General features: G+C 41.8%; 3 protein-coding genes across 3 annotated transcripts; 1 reads left to right on the top strand and 2 right to left on the bottom strand.

Annotated features, from left to right (window-relative positions):
* Window positions 1–694: 694 nt before the first annotated feature.
* On the bottom strand, window positions 695–1,531 carry LOC130206683 (GTPase IMAP family member 7-like). Its single transcript, XM_056434755.1, has one exon. The coding sequence runs from the start codon at window positions 1,529–1,531 to the stop codon at window positions 806–808; it is 726 nt and encodes a 241-aa protein (XP_056290730.1). The 3' UTR covers window positions 695–805.
* A 2,279-nt stretch (window positions 1,532–3,810) lies between these two features.
* On the bottom strand, window positions 3,811–11,219 carry LOC130206531 (GTPase IMAP family member 8-like). The gene is made up of 3 exons (XM_056434548.1): window positions 11,114–11,219; window positions 7,524–8,327; window positions 3,811–5,398 (listed from the first exon to the last, which is right to left on the bottom strand). Exons 1-3 carry the CDS (start codon window positions 11,118–11,120, stop codon window positions 4,602–4,604), a joined length of 1,608 nt encoding a protein of 535 aa, XP_056290523.1. The 5' UTR covers window positions 11,121–11,219; the 3' UTR covers window positions 3,811–4,601.
* A 791-nt stretch (window positions 11,220–12,010) lies between these two features.
* LOC130206286 (GTPase IMAP family member 7-like) lies at window positions 12,011–15,074 on the top strand. Its single transcript, XM_056434190.1, has 2 exons — window positions 12,011–12,204; window positions 13,518–15,074. Coding segments are annotated over exons 1-2 (684 nt in total). The 5' UTR covers window positions 12,011–12,203; the 3' UTR covers window positions 14,201–15,074.
* Window positions 15,075–15,127: the final 53 nt, after the last annotated feature.

Genomic DNA, 15,127 nt, shown 5'->3' with positions numbered 1-15,127 from the left:
CATTCTCACGGTCCAGGAAGCATCTCCCCAGATACCAGCTGGTGCTTCAGGAATGACTCATGTGTTTCTGAGCTGGAGTTAGCCTCAGTGTGTGTGTGTGTGTGTGAGACAGACACACACACACACACACACACACACACACACCTGGGGCTCAGACGTGGGTGTCTCTAGCTGCCGTTTCTTTTTCGAGTGACATTACTTCCAGGTGTTGAGCTTTAGAGAGACTTCTGTCCGCCGGCCCGTCGTCCTTCTGTCCGTCCCTCTCTTCCCACCATCACGTTTGAATAGTCAGGTGCATTCACACCTGCCGGTAGCACAACCAGCACAGTGGCGTGTTAGTATGTTCTGAGTCACAAGTTACCACCTTCACTTCGTTTGACTGAAACACCGTTCTTTAAATGTCAACATAAACATCAGGTTTGGAAAAGTGAGTCAGATTCATGAGGCGAGAGGAGGACTCATCTTCACACGTAGCTTATAAAACTAAGGAAAGAACAATAACAACACCTAGACGGGCAATCAAATGCAACACTTTGTGCACGAGCAATAATAATTAATTATAATCCGTACGTGCTCTTTGCTAATTAAAGACTTTAAAATAAACGTTACTAATCTGTCCACATGAAATGCTCCACGGCTTTTATTTTGAAACAGGAAGTACAAATTAATTAATAAAATGGATCTCATGAGCTTTGTCTCATACATACAGGACTATGGAACGTTTATCATTATTATGAGATGCTAAGTCATAGTTATTATGAGAGAGTAATTCTTAATAATAAATGATCATTTATAACAGCCTAAATCACTCATTTTGATCGTTGAAAAGTCTCTCAAATAACGCTCCGATACTACGCATCCCGAAGAGCAAATTACTCGTAAATAGGAGAGCCTGATTGGTGTAGCATTCTCCTCCGTTTGCCTCCATCATCTCATCGATGGTGTTGAGGAGCGCCGCCACTCGGATCCGGTTGCTCCTGTATTCGAGCCTCGCGCCGCTCCTCCAGTATCGATTGTCGATGACGTGGCAGCGGCCTCCGCACCTCGCCACCAGCTCCCTCGCGAGCGCGTTGCCGAGGACGAAGCGCTCCACGGTCTCTCCTTCGGGGAGCTCGTCGCCGTGAGTGAAGACGAGCGTCGCGTACTTGAAAACCTCTTCGGAAAAGTAGCGTGTTATTTTCAGGACGACGTCCTGCTCGTGCTGCGTGAATCTCTCCACTTTGAACACGAGGAGAAAGGCGTGAGGCCCGGGAGGGAACGCTGTGACGCTCCGACATACTTCAGCCATCAGATCCGGCTCAGAGCGGCTCGTGTCGAATAAACCGGGCGTGTCGATCAGAGTGGTGCTTCTCCCGGCGACCAGTCGAGTCGTCTCTTGACATCTGCTGGTTTCGGAGATCGCAGAGTGTCCGATGGTTAACCGCTGCTCTCCGAAGATGGTGTTGACGAGGCTGCTTTTCCCAACTCCGGTTTTCCCCAGGATGACAATTCTCCTGCTGTCTGACACTGGAAGAGAAGAACGTCCATCCATGATATTCTACATTTGTCTTTTTTTTTGTCTTGTAAAAGCACAAATCACGGTTCACAATATAAATCCATCCATCGTGGTGAAGAACTCAAGAGGAGCTTTTTGTAAGCAGCTCTAAAAAGGGACGATGAGGTTTTGAGTCCTTTTACGTATCTGGAGTCTGATCTGATATTTATAGATTGATTTAAAATGAAATAATAGCTTTAGCTCCTCTGGCTAATTGATCCAAATACTGAAATAGTGGATTAAAAACTCTTACTTTGATCATCTCATATATATATCATACATATATATATATATATATATATATAAATAAATAAATTACCAAACTGCAACCTGAATGTTTTGTAATAAAAATACATATAATATGTTTTATCGATAATAACATTCAACATGATTTTTTTCCTGATTTTTTGCAAGACATTGAACTCATATTTTAGTGTCGTGACACTGTTCTGTATTTGGCCTCACTCGAGACAACAGGTGGAGTCTGGTGACGTCACGAAGCAGCGTGGGATCATGGGAGATGTAGTCTTCGCCGCCATTGCGTTCAACTTCTCTCCCGGTTAGGATTCCTTCCGTGTTGATCGTTCAGGAGGTGTTTTTACCGGTCAGACCCGGTCGTGAACACCGGGAGAGACTCTGACTGCAGCGGCTTCCTGTTTAAAGTCGGTGTTTCACGACAGCTAACGTGTATTAGCTTGTTTCCCGGCTAACGGTTAAACGCTCTCTCTCTTCGTTCACTCTCTACCTCGCAACCGGAAGAGGTGACGTCTGTACGCCACGTTCATAAACACTATAACTCTTTTTACTTTGTGAGTAAAGTTTCACGTTCATGAATCAATTAGTATTTTAGTTATTTGTTTTAAATTCAACACACTCTTCCACGTCTTCAACAAGTACTACAGGAATGCCGTAATTAACTTTTCATAATGTGATATTTCATAAATGAATGCGCAGTGAGCAGCGTTATTAGATATTAATAACTGGAATAAATAACTTTTACTAACTATTTATTGAAGAGTAAAATGTTTCAACCAGACGGCGTCGTGTCTCTTTTCTCCTGAGGGTCTCTGCTTTCACTTTCACTTACTGTGAGGGTGTGTGTGTGTGTGTGTGTGTGTGTGTGTGTGTGTGTGTGTGTGTGTGTGTGTGTGTGTGTGGGTGTGTGTGTGCGTGCGTGTGTGTGTGGTGGGGGAGGGTAGTTGACTTGACCAAGTCAAAGGTCAAAGGTTTCAATGTCCTTGTATTTTTTATATTTGTTATGGTGATACATTATAATCCACAAATAACCACAACTATTGTTATAGATGATAAACATGTCATGTTTCTGACATAAATACAAACAACAGTGTAAACCAGTTTGATTTGAACATGTTCCTATAGATCTTACCGATGAAAGATATTTAAATAATTTCATACTTTTGTCCACAGTTGACAAAACATGTACGAAACAACACATGAGACATGTGGTAAAAATAAGATTTCAATGTAATAATTAAATAATACGACTAAATAATAAGCTAATTTAATGGTCTGCGTCCAAAACTGAGAGTATATTTTCACATACAAATCTGTGAATTAGTTTTATTTTTCCGTGTCACACTAGTCAGTTGATTTAATGTCAGTGGCTCTTGATTGTTTCTTTAAAAAACATTATGTTCTTATTCACAAGATGTTTTTTTCTTTCTCTCCAAGTCTTCAAAAGATGTGAGACGTACTTTATCTTCCAGATGATGGATTCCCCCGTCATGCCAAGTCTCCAGAATCTTATTATTTAGAGTACGAGTTCATTTAATCTCAGGGGTGATGGTCTCAAATTCAGCCCATATTTTAACTTCATACCATATTATAATAAAACCTTTCAAAATAGGATTACCCGTCCTGTTGGTTGTGGTTTTGGAGTTCCATTTATAAATAAAACCAGTGGAAGTTCCTTCTTTCAGAGAATGAAGTTCAAATTTGTAGCCAAGAAGGAGCAGCATCACAACTATATTTCACATCTGGGCCGCTAAATATGATTTTCTTTAATTGGGCAGTCGAAAAACCTCCCGGACGGTAATCCCATGTTCGTTTTTCTATTGATTTGGATTTTACAGTCTAACTAGTTTGTTTTTAAAAAGAGTTTCAGGTGATGGAACAGGTAAGGACAGGAGAAGACACTGCATGGAGGTCAAATGTGCACACATCTACTTTTGATGTAGAAATTGGTGCATGTATCAGGAATAAAAATCATGTCCACGATTCATCAATAAAAATATAAAAAAGCTTCTCAACACACGCACAGTACACACGTCTTTATTTGTTATATTCATAGTCAGGTGATCGAGTTAATAGACTACAAATTAATACAGAGTAATTATTTCTGGTAAATTGTTCAGGTAAAACATTTTGGGAATCAACTTCAAATTAAGTTTCAATTCAGAATAAACATTAACGTTGGAAGTCTCTGACAAAAGGTAATAAGACACAACCAGGTTTCCTCCTTTGATTTGTAGATGTATAGGCAGCACACACACAAACTACAAATACAATCATGCTAACATCAATTATTATATTTTAAACATTTTAATAATGGAATTGATTGACAATAAAAAAGTATAGTCGGCCTTATATCAAACTAAATTAAATGGTTACATGAAAAAAATAACTGAAAAGACATGAGATCGATCAGCTGTTTAATGTTACGTAATACATGCGTGACTAATGGCCTCATACTAACAAATGGCAATTAGAAAGTAGAATATTATCACCATCAAAGGGTATGCTCATCATTTACTATGTCACTTCCATGAAGTTGGTGGTCTCACAAGAGACAGATTAAAAAGAAGAAGAAAAGAAAGTGTTATAATAATGAATAAATGTGTGATTAATACCTCAGCCACCGCTCTCATTGTCCTGGCTGGTGGAGAGCAGCTTGTTCTACCTCCACTTCTGCCAGTTCGCTTTTCATTCTTCCTTAAATATGAGTGCTTTCTTTTAAAACCTGCCCTAATCTTGAATTAATAATCAACACAGTTGAGACAATCGCAAATAATCCAGCTATGACTGCAAACCTCACAAAGCCTCTCCTTCACATTTCCATGTCTACCGGCTTCTCAAAGACGTTGCTTGTCGCCTGCTTCCCATCCTCTTCCCCTGACATGTTTCCTGATGCTACGACCCCATCCTCTGACATGTTTTCAGATTCTACCATCACATACTCTGACAAAAGGACCTTGTCCTCTTTCTCAATCTGTTCCCTGACTTCTTGGAGCTTTTTCTCTATGTAGAATCCTCCCTTGTTTTCTTTCACTAGCTTGTCGATGGTGCTGATCAGCGCCGCCACATGAACCTGGTTACTTCTGTCGTCCGCTATGTGGCTCTTCCAGTATTTATTATCAACGACGTGGTGTCGCCCCCCACACGTCTTCACCAGGTCACCCAGATCCCCACTTTCCTTCACGTACTGCTCCAGCGTCGTTCCCTCTGGCAGCTGGTCGCCGTGAGTGAAGACGATCACGGCGTATTTCAGGGCATCTTCAGGGAAGTATTCACACACTTTTGAGACGACTTCCTTATTGTGCTCTGTGTATTTCTCCACTTTGAGCACAATGAGAAAGGCATGAGGCCCAGGAGCGCACCCTGTGGTGCACCTCCCCATCTCAACCTTCATCTCCTCCTCAGACCTGCTCGGGTCAAAGAAACCAGGAGTGTCAATAAAAGTGATGCTTTTTCCATCGACAGATTTTGTTTCGGTTGTAGTGGAATGATTTTCCGAGTCGCTCAAATTGTTTATTTTGAACTTGGCCTCTCCAAATATGGTGTTGGCGAGGCTGCTCTTTCCAACTCTGGTTTTTCCCAGAAGGACAATCCTCCATGTGTTTGGCACTGGAAGAGAAAAGTGAATCTGTATCAGTAAATAAGTTCACGTGTACCTGTAGTTCGGTTCATTTGGTCCGGATCAATGAAAGAATGTAGTATTTTAGCTCTGGTTTACACAGACCACTTCCAAACAAGAGGAGAAAACATGAAGTTATACAGACTGAGAGGTAACTTGTTGATCAGGGAGTACACGGACACAAGTGTGTGTAGAAAATAAACTAGTTAAAGGTGCAATATACGATATAGGAATCCTTTCGATTGCCTCTCTATAGCTCTTAGCATGGCTAACAGCTAACAATGCTAACAGCGCTAACAGTAAAAACTACTATGAAAGTTCTCACACTTGACTGATAGAAGTTCTCATCAGCTGTAACCACCATGAGGGCAGAGCAGAGGGGCAGTGAGCTCAGCAGAGGGACACGCTCACATGCACCAACATGCACCAACATGCACCAACATACACTAACCTGCAGACATGGACTAACATGCACTAATATGCACTAACATGCACTAACATGCACTAGCATGCACTAACATGCACTAACATGCACTAACATGCACTAATATGCACTAACATGCACTAACATACACTAACATGCACTAACATGCACTAGCATGCACTAACATGCACTAACATGCACTAACATACACTAATATGCACTAACATGCACTAGCATGCACTAACATGCACTAACATGCACTAATATGCACTAACATGCACTAACATACACTCATATGCACTAGCATGCACTAACATGCACTAATATGCACTAACATGCACTAACATGCACTAATATGCACTAACATGCACTAACATACACTCATATGCACTAGCATGCACTAATATGCACTAACATGCACTAGCATGCACTAACATGCACTAGCATGCACTAATATGCACTAACATGCACTAACATGCACACATATGCACTAACATGCACTAACATGCACTAATATGCACTACCATGCACTAATATGCACTAACATGCACTAACATACACTAATATGCACTAACATGCACTAACATACACTCATATGCACTAGCATGCACTAACATGCACTAGCATGCACTAACATGCACTAATATGCACTAACATGCACTAACATACACTCATATGCACTAGCATGCACTAATATGCACTAACATGCACTAGCATGCACTAACATGCACTAATATGCACTAACATGCACTAACATACACTAATATGCACTAACATGCACTAGCATGCACTAACATGCATCAACATGCACTAACATGCACTCATATGCACTAGCATGCACTAGCATGCACTAACATGCACTAACATGCACTAACATGCACTAACATACACTCATATGCACTAGCATGCACTAACATGCACTAATATGCACTAACATGCACTAATATGCACTAACATGCACTAACATACACTCATATGCACTAGCATGCACTAACATGCACTAGCATGCACAACATGCACTAACATGCACTAATATGCACTAACATGCACTAACATACACTCATATGCACTAGCATGCACTAATATGCACTAACATGCACTAACATGCACTAACATGCACTAGCATACACTAATATGCACTAACATGCAGACATACGCTAGCCTGTACAGACATGGACTAACAAAAACTAGCATGCAAGTTGCATGCACTAACATGTATTATATTATACTATTTATACTAAATATACTATTTATTATTATTTATTTAAACTACTCCATTTACATATACTCCTACATTTCACTTTCTAACAATTATACTTATACTCCATACTATTTATAATGCAGCTGCCTGTTTGTCTTTTAGCCACGTCATGTTGTGCTGCTCCACCACCTCCATGTCACTTCACTCTGAATGCAGCTTGTGGCACCGACATCGAAACAGAGTGAACATATGTTCAGACTTACATTTAACATTTAGTCACAACCACTTAGCTAAGAATTAAACACAAATGAAGTGACTTCTTTTTCTTGACTTGATTGTAAAACGTTTTTTAGAAATACTTTTAAAATATTGATTCAACAGATTTCAATATATTTCTATATCTGAGTGTTGTAAATGACTGTAAAAGTAATATTTTGTTAGAAGTGAATTTAGTTCCTTTTTGTTGCAAAACTCACAAAATCCTTATTACCTTCCTGTGTTCCAGATGGTCTGTCCACTTCCTGGGACATGGTTCCAGATGGTCTGTCCACTTCCTGGGACATGGTTCCAGGTGGTATGTCCACTTCCTGGGACATGGTTCCAGATGGTCTGTCCACTTCCTGGGACATGGTTCCAGATGGTAGTTTAATGACCGGAATCTGTTCCCTGACTTCTTGGAGCTTTTTCTCTGTGTAGAATCCTCCCTTGTTTTCTTTAACTAGCGTGTCGATGGTGCTGATCAGCGCCGCCACATGAACCTGGTTACTTCTGTCGTCCGCTATGTGGCTCTTCCAGTATTTATTATCGACGACGTGGTGTCGCCCCCCGCACGTCTTCACCAGGTCACCCAGATCCCCACTTTCCTTCACGTACTGCTCCAGCGTCGTTCCCTCTGGCAGCTGGTCGCCGTGAGTGAAGACGATCACGGCGTATTTCAGGGCATCTTCAGGGAAGTATTCACACACTTTTGAGATGACTTCCTTATTGTGCTCTGTGTATTTCTCCACTTTGAGCACAATGAGAAAGGCATGAGGCCCAGGAGCGCACCCTGTGGTGCACCTCCCCATCTCAACCTTCATCTCCTCCTCAGACCTGCTCGGGTCAAAGAAACCAGGAGTGTCAATAAAAGTGATGCTACTTCCATAGACAGATTTTGTTTCGGTTGTAGTGGAATGATTTTCCGAGTCGCTCAAATTGTTTATTTTGAACTTGGCCTCTTCAAATATGGTGTTGGCGAGGCTGCTCTTTCCAACTCTGGTTTTTCCCAGAAGGACAATCCTCCATGTGTTTGGCACTGGAAGAGAAAAGTGAATCTGTATCAGTAAATAAGTTCACGTGTACCTGTAGTTCGGTTCATTTGGTCCGGATCAATGAAAGAATGTAGTATTTTAGCTCTGGTTTACACAGACCTCTTCCAAACAAGAGGAAAAAACATGAAGTTATACAGACTGAGAGGTAACTTGTTGATCAGGGAGTACACGGACACAAGTGTGTGTAGAAAATAAACTAGTTAAAGGTGCAATATACGATATAGGAATCCTTTCGATTGCCTCTCTATAGCTCTTAGCATGGCTATCAGCTAACAATGCTAACAGCGCTAACAGTAAAAACTACTATGAAAGTTCTCACACTTGACTGATAGAAGTTCCTATCCAACCTGGATGTTCTTATCCAATCGGCCAAACCTGGTACCTCCAGAGAAGGGAGGCCACGGCGGTGGCCTAGAAGACCGCAAACAAGCTACAGCCCGGCCATGTGGCCCCGGTTCCTATACGACCGGTGCCCATCGGACCGAAACGCAACGCACATTTCGGTGCTTCCTTTCGGTGCCTGAGCCGATTGAAATTGAAAAAAAACAATGTTTTTCAACTTCTCTGGTGACTCCGCCCTGTCAGCAGGTTACGATAGCCTATCATTGAACTTTGAAAGCGGAGGCAGGCGCCGTGTTTGACAGCGTGAGCCCGTGACGTGCACATCAGTGTCAGGCTGGGTGCGATGAGGAGACCGGTCCCCCTGAAAACGTGGAGACCGATGATGACAAGAGCAGCCTGAACTCAGATTAGTACCGTAACGTTCATTGCAAGTTTTGCATTCATAAAAGTAGGCCAACAAATAATAAATTAGCCATTATAACCATGTTTAAGCTAGCTCGTAGCTAGCGCTAGCTCGTAGCTAGCACCACTGCTCCACAAGCCACCCATCTCACTCGCAGCTATGAGTCCTGCACTGGCCATGCTCAGACGCCTCCGCAATCGAGACACCTTGCGTCCGCCAGATCGCTACGCTGTCAGAGACGAAGAAATCCACCAGGAAGCAGAAGACACCATAAACATGCCTCTCCATGCCGACGCTGGAGGCAATTCTTCCTATTCCCCCTGGTCATACACCGACTTGACCACCATTTCCTAAGAGCTACCACGAACGTCACGTATCGGTCAATCCTGGGTCACAACATTTGAAAAACACAGCGCAGGATTCCCTGTCGATGTGGGAGATGATGTCAGAGACATTCTCTGTTACCAATAGGACAAAGCTGTTGTTGCAGACATGGTCGAGCGAGACAAGATGGCAGCAGGACCGACAGGCAACATCCACGATGCCAAACTACTGAATATATTCCGCTCCCTCTTGTGGCAGGCCATCAAAACCCTCTACCCCATGGCAGCAGAACCAAATAAGCTAAACCTGTATAAATGGTCCCCAGAGACACCTATCATTGACTTTATGCAGGAGTTCCAGACAAAATGGAAGGAACACACCCTCAATGACGAGGATGAATCTAGCTTTGCCAGAGATAGTTCAAAAAGATATCCTGGACGTTGTTGAGTTTGCTGATAAATCCTGGGCAGAGCGACAGAGTCATGTATGAGTTATGCTAACAGATAACACGCAGTTAAAAAACAAAACAAGAAGAAGAGGACCGTGAGTTGGGCTGCAGCTCGGCGCTCTTCTCACAGAAGCCAAGGCCAAGTGGAGTCCCTTTAAAATACAGGCTGTAATTGTGGCCCCAGCAGCACCACCTATGGGACCGGAGGCAGGACTGCATACGTGTAAAACCCACTGCCACCACAGCAACAATTAAATAACACATACTCACATGCACAAACATACACTAGCATGCATTAACATGAACTAATATATGTAATATATTTATATATACACAAATATATTTTAATACATATATATATACAAATAAATATATCTCTATATACAAATATAAATGTATATATTCTCTATATACAAATATAAATGTATATATATTTGTGACATATATATTTTATATATATATATATATAATCTACATATTTATATATCAATTATATATTCATAAACACAATATGTATAATAATACCTGTATCTATCTATTTATATATATATGTATATATATATGTTTTTATTTATTACACACTATATATACAAGTATATGTGTATGATTGGGAAACTAGTGCAAGAAGGTAATGTATATATGTAATGTAATACAAGTAATGTATAAATATATATATAAATAAAGTATATATATATATACACTCATAAACACACATAATTCAAAATAAAACAATAATATTGAAAGGAAAATGAAAAAAGAAGGGTTGTCATATTTTGTTTGTCTGTAAAAATACTTGATCGTGAATAGTTGGAGTACAAACTCATGAGCAAGAACAGCTGATGCGGTGACGTCATCATGTCAGCTGCTGTCCTCCCTCCTCTGGAGTCTGGACTCCCAGGTCCAAACTCCAACAGACACGCACTGTCCTCGGCTCACTGGGCATTGACTAACGGCCTGAAGCTTTCCGCAGGAATGCTGCTGTCATAATCTCGCTCGCTGTCTCGCGAGACTTTTCTCTTGTCTCGCTTTGACTCGAGCGCCTCTCGTTTAATCTCTATCTGTCTGACTTGAAACAACATTACACTTGTTTTAATTCACGTCCGTTACACAGGGATCCATACGCTGCTCATAAAGTAAAGGCAACGGCCCACCAGTAAAGGTTACGTAATGAACCTACGTCATAATATATATCATAAAGTACAGTGAGCAGCGTTAATAGATAATAACAACCGGAAGAAGTAACCTTAACTTACTGTCCATGTTCTTAGAAGAGAAATCAGCGAAGAGTGAAATGTTCCGACCAGATGACCAGACGACGAGCTACGTGTCTCTCCTCTCCTCCTGCAATAAGTTTCACTTTCGCTTACTGTAACTGTGTGTGCGTGTGTGTGTGTGTGTGTGTGTGTGTGTGTGTGTGTGTGTGTGTGTGTGCGTGTGTGGGTGGTGGGGGAGGGTAAGTTAACTTTTCCAGGAAACACACTTGTCTTTAACATATAACAAATAACATTTTCCTCAGGTTTCAATTAAATTGTTATGTTTTTAATTACATTTAGAAGAAGAACAAACAAGAATAAATGATTAAGATGTTTATTTTTTTGAGGGCTCCTGTAGTTTTCCATGATTTATGCAAATGTTCATGTCCTCTTGTTAAGCCAGAACACAAGCAGGAGAACACAAGGAGAACACAAGCAGGAGAACACAAGGAGAACACAAACATATGGTGGCCTGCACCCTTGACCCTTGTTTGGTTTGTCCCTTAAGGGCTCCTGTAGCAACATGGCGGACTCAGCCTCTCAGCCTCTCAGCCTCTCAGCCTCTCAGGCTCCTGTTGAGTGAACTCAGTTTCTCTCGTCTACTGACTTCAGTTTGAAGTTTGTTTTTCTTTAATTCCTCCAGAACTCGAGCTGGAGACTCATCCTTCATCTCCACGACGGCACAAAGGACTGTCAACCAGATTAATGGGCCGGCTGAAGGAATCAGTGGCACACACACACACACACACACACACACACACACACACACACACACACACACACACACACACACACACACACACACACACACACACACACACACACACACACACACACACACACACACACACACACACACACACACACACACACACACACACACACACACACACACACACACACACACACACACACGCACACACACACAGACTAACACACGCACAGAGACACCAACACAGATACACACACAGAAACACAGACTAACACACACACACACACACCCTCACAGTAAGTGAAAGTGAAAGCAGAGACCCTCAGGAGAAAAGAGACACGACGCCGTCTGGTTGAAACATTTTACTCTTCAATAACTAGTAAGTAAAAGTTATTTATTCCAGTTATTAATATCTAATAACGCTACCAGGGCTCTCAAGTTTTGAAGACAGGCAAGCGTGAGATTTCCATCAGCACCCGATACAGCTGACCGTTGCGCGCGCCGGCATCGAGCCGAAAAGAGTTGTTGACGGGGGGGCTAGTGACTATTTTTTGCTCCATCCCAATGCGCGCAGACCGGCGTCGGAGCTCTGCAGCGGAACAATCGATCGACGTATTGAGCACCCCTGCATTCAAGCATTAAATAGCCGAGAGGTTTTTTCAGCGTGAGGAATTCGATGTGTAGCACATTATGAAAAGTTAATTACGGCATTCCTGTAGTACTTGTTGAAGACGTGGAAGAGTGTGTTGAATTTAAAACAAATAACTAAAATACTAATTGATTCATGAACGTGAAACTTTACTCACAAAGTAAAAAGAGTTATCGTGTTTATGAACGTGGCGTACAGACGTCACCTCTTCCGGTTGAGAGAGAGAGCAGCGATGGTCGAGCGAGGTAGAGAGTGAAAGAAGAGAGAGAGCGTTTAACCGTTAGCCGGGAAACAAGCTAATACACGTTAGCTGTCGTGAAACACCGACTTTAAACACGAAGCCGCTGCAGTCAGAGTCTCTCCCGGTGTTCACGACCGGGTCTGACCGGTAAAAACACCTCCTGAACGATCAACACGGAAGGAATCCTAACCGGGAGAGAAGTTGAACGCAATGGCGGCGAAGACTACATCTCCCATGATCCCACGCTGCTTCGTGACGTCACCAGACTCCACCTGTTGTCTCGAGTGAGGCCAAATACAGAACAGTGTCACGACACTAAAATATGAGTTCAATGTCTTGCAAAAAATCAGGAAAAAAATCATGTTGAATGTTATTATCTAGAAAATATATTGTATGTATTTTTATTACAAAACATTCAGGTTGAAGCTTATATTTATATTTATATATATATATATTGTTACAGTTGGTTTCACAAGTCACATTATTCCAGTTTAAACTTAAACAATAATTTTAAGATGATCAAAGTAATAGTTTTTAATCCACTATTTCAGTATTTGGATCAATTAGCCGGAGGAGCTAAAGCTATTATTTTATTTTAAATCAATATATAAGTATTAGATCAGACTCCAGATACATAAAAGGACTCAAAACCTCATCGTCCCTTTTTAAAAGCTGTTTACAAAATGATCCTCTTGAGTTCTTCACCACGATGGATGAACTTATATTGTGAACCGTGATTTGTACTTTTAGAAGACAAAAAAAAAGACAAATGTACAATATCATGGACGTTCTTCTCTTCCAGTGTCAGACAGCAGGAGAATTGTCATCCTGGGGAAAACCGGAGTTGGGAAAAGCAGCCTCGTCAACACCATCTTCGGAGATCAGCGGTTAACCATCGGACACTCTGCGATCTCCGAAACCAGCAGATGTCAAGAGACGACTCGACTGGTCGCCGGGAGAAGCACCACTCTGATCGACACGCCCGGTTTATTCGACACGAGCCGCTCTGAGCTGGATCTGATGGCTGAAGTATGTCGGAGCGTCACAGCGTTCCCTCCCGGGCCTCACGCCTTTCTCCTCGTGTTCAAAGTGGAGAGATTCACGCAGCACGAGCAGGACGTCGTCCTGAAAATAACACGCTACTTTTCCGAAGAGCTTTTCAAGTACGCGACGCTCGTCTTCACTCACGGCGACGAGCTCCCCGAAGGAGAGACCGTGGAGCGCTTCGTCCTCGGCAACGCGCTCGCGAGGGAGCTGGTGGCGAGGTGCGGAGGCCGCTGCCACGTCATCGACAATCGATACTGGAGGAGCGGCGCGAGGCTCGAATACAGGAGCAACTGGGTCCGAGTGGCGGCGCTCCTCAACACCATCGATGAGATGATTGAGGCAAACGGAGGAGGATGCTACACCAATCAGGCTCTCCTATTCGCGAATGCTTTGGACTCCGGGATGCGTGGTGATGATTTGTTTTGTTCCATCTTGTAGGAGCGTTATTGGCGAGACTTTTCAACGATCAAAGATGAGTGATTTGGGCTGTTGATTGGATATATGCACGATGGGGGTGACGAGTAAATATATAGAATTAAATAAATCACAATACGATAAGCGAGGAGATACAGTGGGATTTAAATGATGGAAAATCAGATTTTGTTTGCAAGAATTGTCATGGAAAAAACTTCCAGACTGAGTGTTTATTATTAATAAGTGTTTTAAAATCACCTGAAATAAATCAGGTACTTGAAAGTCGCATCAAATGTCAGATTATTTTTCTTCATATTTTTGTCTTTGGTTTATTTTATTATCATGAATAAAAACGTTATGTGAATAAATCCGTAATGCCAGAGTTATAGCCCAGAGGCTGTTGTTCCTCTGTACTCCCGGATGTGATAGTTTCTTTAATTTAAATCGTATCTGTTTACTTTATTACTGCCGTCACACATTAATCTGATTATTCATATTTCCTCAATCAAAGAAAACAAAGAGTTTCATAATTCCTCATAAAACTCTAAACGTTGGTGCAGTGAGGGGGAACAACTCAAAGAACTTTTAGTTCATTCATTTTAGATTCATCATTTAAGTTTCATTCTCTTTGACGATTCACGATTTCTTTTCTCTCTAAAGAGCTGAGAGTGTTCTCCTCTCTCGTGTCACGGGATTCTTCGCATATAATCTGATATTATTTTGTGTGAGTTGGACGACGACGGCCTCAAAGTGTTTTTCCTTCACGTAGAAGAAGTCAATAAGTGAATCCGCACCACGTTGAAGCTCTTTTTGTCTTTTACTTCTTTACATTTTACATCTCTGGAACCTTTTACTGCACAAAACAAATAAAACTGGTTTGTATTCTATTTCAACCAAAGTCCAGACTCCATCTCTGAGGTTGAAGAAGAGAGCGAGTGTGTGTGTGTGTGT

The sequence above is a fragment of the Pseudoliparis swirei genome, chromosome 16 (assembly GCF_029220125.1).
Source record: "Pseudoliparis swirei isolate HS2019 ecotype Mariana Trench chromosome 16, NWPU_hadal_v1, whole genome shotgun sequence".
NCBI lineage: Eukaryota > Metazoa > Chordata > Actinopteri > Perciformes > Liparidae > Pseudoliparis > Pseudoliparis swirei.
The sequence above is the reverse complement of the archived record's forward strand: the minus strand, read 5'-3'. Positions and strand labels throughout refer to the sequence as shown.